This window comes from Arachis ipaensis, chromosome B08 (assembly GCF_000816755.2).
Source record: "Arachis ipaensis cultivar K30076 chromosome B08, Araip1.1, whole genome shotgun sequence".
NCBI lineage: Eukaryota > Viridiplantae > Streptophyta > Magnoliopsida > Fabales > Fabaceae > Arachis > Arachis ipaensis.
Window position 1 is genome coordinate 7,124,292 of NC_029792.2, and position 2,842 is coordinate 7,127,133.

The following is a 2,842-nucleotide window of genomic DNA, read 5'->3' on the forward strand; positions in this document are numbered from 1 at the left end:
GAGATATTTAGTGGTACTAGATCTACAGATATAAAAAAAAATACAAACTTTAGATATAAAAATAAAATAAGATAAGAAGTACATTGTCTTTTGAATGTTCTTTAAACATAAAAAATTAGTACTTAAAAATAAAATCAACCGTGTATATAAAGTACCAACCACTTATATTATCATGACATCTCGTATTTGGACAATTTCATTATCTTGTGTTTCTATTTCTGTATTTTTTAAAAAGCAAAATATAGATACATGTTCTTGACAATGGGTTGGCATAGGAGTACTTGTGTTTGGCAATGAAATTGACATAAGAATTGTACCAGCTCCCTTGTCGAATCATCTCTGGATAATTTGTACGCCTTCTAGTTAGGTAATTTTGCATTTGTTCTTTCGGTGACATCGTAATTATTAATTTATTGAATTTTATATTTCTTAATAAATGGTAGCAAGACGCGTATAAAAAGAATGACAACAGTGATGGATGTTTGTAAGTGGAGTAGTTATTTAATTATCTCACGACTGCAGTACTATTCGAGGACAAATGGTGTCTATAAAATTTAAACACCAAACTCTGGTATTGGCTTTATATATTGGTATAGATATAAGAAAATATTAAAATAATATTATAATAAGTTATTGATACCTAAATTTTTATCAATACCAAACTTATTTTTTAGAATTTTTTTAGGGTTTTCTTGGAATTTTATGATTTTCTAAGGTTTTTTAGGGTTTTTAGGATTTTCTAGGGTGTTTAGGGTTTTCTAGGGTTATCTAGGGTTTTCTAAGGTTTTCTAGGATTTTTTAGGATTTTTTAGGGTTTTCTTAGACTTCTATGCTTGCAGGGTATACCAGAAATGGGAATGCAGAGCAAGCTCTGAGTATGTTTGTAGATATGACAAGAAACTCTGCTTGGCTTGATGACTTAGTAACAGGAGCCATATAATTGCTGATATGAGTAGGAGTAGAAAGATTTCTTAAAAGTAACGTGGGTAAACTTATTCATTTACTTTTATAGATTAAGAATATGTTTTTACCGATGAATTTTGTTTAATTAGTTTAATTACTCTGTTGGTCCCTATAGTTTTGCGAAATTTTCAATTAGGTCCCTATACTTTTTTTCCTTTTAATTGAGTCCCTATACCATATTAAATTTTTTAATTAAGTCCTTATTAACGGTAAAAGTTAAAAAAACGTTTATAAAATATAAATTTACTAATTTACCCTCACCCCTTCTCTTCTTTCTTTCACCCTCACCTCCATCATCTTCTCGCCCTCTTTTTCTGTCTCCACCCTTCTTCTACCAACAAGCTCTCTTCTTTCATGGCAGAAATGGTCATACAACATAATTTGCTATCACTTCACACTTTCCACTTCCATTCTAAGACTCTTATCCACTGACTAGTGAATATCATGAAAGCAATCCAATTCCGTGTGCCTAGGTTGTACTATGACGCATTTCATCCCACAATCCACTTCCAGATACCATCATCATCATTATCACTCCCTAAACCAATGATCTCCCGCTACAGCATAGTCCAATCTCACCACCCCAACTTCACAATCTCATACCTGATTGACTCATGTGGTCTCTCTCCAGACACTGCTGCTCTTACTTCCCAAAAGCTTCACCTTCCTTCTGCTGAAAGACCAAACTCAATTCTCACCCTTCTCAGGGAGCATGGTTTCACAGATACCCAGATTTCAAACCTCATCAGAAAATGTCCATTGCTCCTCTTAGTAAACCCAGATATCCTCTTGCCAAAGTTTCAATTTTTCCTCTCCATTGGGATTTCCAATACCAACCTCGCAAGAACCCTAACCGCTGACCCAACCCTTTTGACCTGGAGCTTGGAGAAACAGATCATACCCTCTTACAATTTCCTCAAGAGTGTGTTGATTTCTGATGAAAAGGTTGCAGCTTCATTGAAGCGCACATCTTGGGTCTTCCTCGAGGATCACAAGAAGAACCTCGTACCAAACCTCAATCTCCTAAAAGAGATGGATGTTCCTGAATCATGTGTTATGCTGTTGCTTACTCATTTCCCGGAGGCATTGATGCAGAAAAAGGAAAACTTTGCAAAGCTTTCTAAGGAGATTAAAGAAATGGGGTTTAATCCAAAAAAGACAACATTTGTGTTGGCCATTCATGTGCTCTCAGGTGAGGGTAACAAATCCATATATAACCGCTGTTGCGAGGTTTATAAGAGGTGGGGTTGGTCAGATGATGACATCCTTATGGCATTCAAGAAGCACCCACTTTGTATGATACTTTCAGAGGATAAGATAATGAAGACAATGGATTACTTGGTGAATAAGATGAGTTGGCCTTCAGGGATGATTGTTAGGTGCCCAGTTGTGTTGTTTTTCAGCTTGGAGAAGAGGATTAAACCTAGGTGTTCTGTTGCTAAGGTTTTGTTGATGAAGGGATTGATTAAGAGGAAGTTGAGCTTGTCCACTTTGCTGTTGCCTGATGAGGACAGTTTCTTGGAGAAGTATGTGATCAAGTATGAGCTGCAGGTGAAGGGTGGTGGAACAAGGATTCAACGATGCTCCTGTTCGATCAACGCAACAGATCTGGGAAGGTAAAGAAGCTGAATGTGACGGTGTTGAATCGAGTTTGGGAGGTAGAAGGAAAGGTGGTCAGAGGTGGAATTGGAGTGGAAGGAGGGGATGCGGTGGAGGTGGGAGAAATGAAGGTGAGAGAGAGAAGCAGGAGCAGAGGAGGAAGACGGAAAGGTGGAAGAAGATAAAGGGTTAATTTTGTCTTTCTCAAAATAAAAAAGGAGACACAATTTATGAATTTAGAAAAATTGAGGGAATATTCAATTTAGGAATGGAATATTCC

At 36.6% G+C, this 2,842-nt stretch overlaps 1 protein-coding gene across 1 annotated transcript; it reads left to right on the forward strand.

Annotated features, from left to right (window-relative positions):
• LOC107610349 (transcription termination factor MTERF9, chloroplastic-like) lies at nucleotides 1,393-2,583 on the forward strand. The gene has a single exon (XM_016312408.2). It carries the CDS (start codon nucleotides 1,408-1,410, stop codon nucleotides 2,581-2,583), a length of 1,176 nt encoding a protein of 391 aa, XP_016167894.1. The 5' UTR covers nucleotides 1,393-1,407.

Bases quoted from the DNA above. Each gene is read 5' to 3' on its own strand.
- LOC107610349 (XM_016312408.2), top strand. From the start codon at position 1,408: ATGAAAGCAATCCAATTCCGTGTGCCTAGGTTGTACTATGACGCATTT.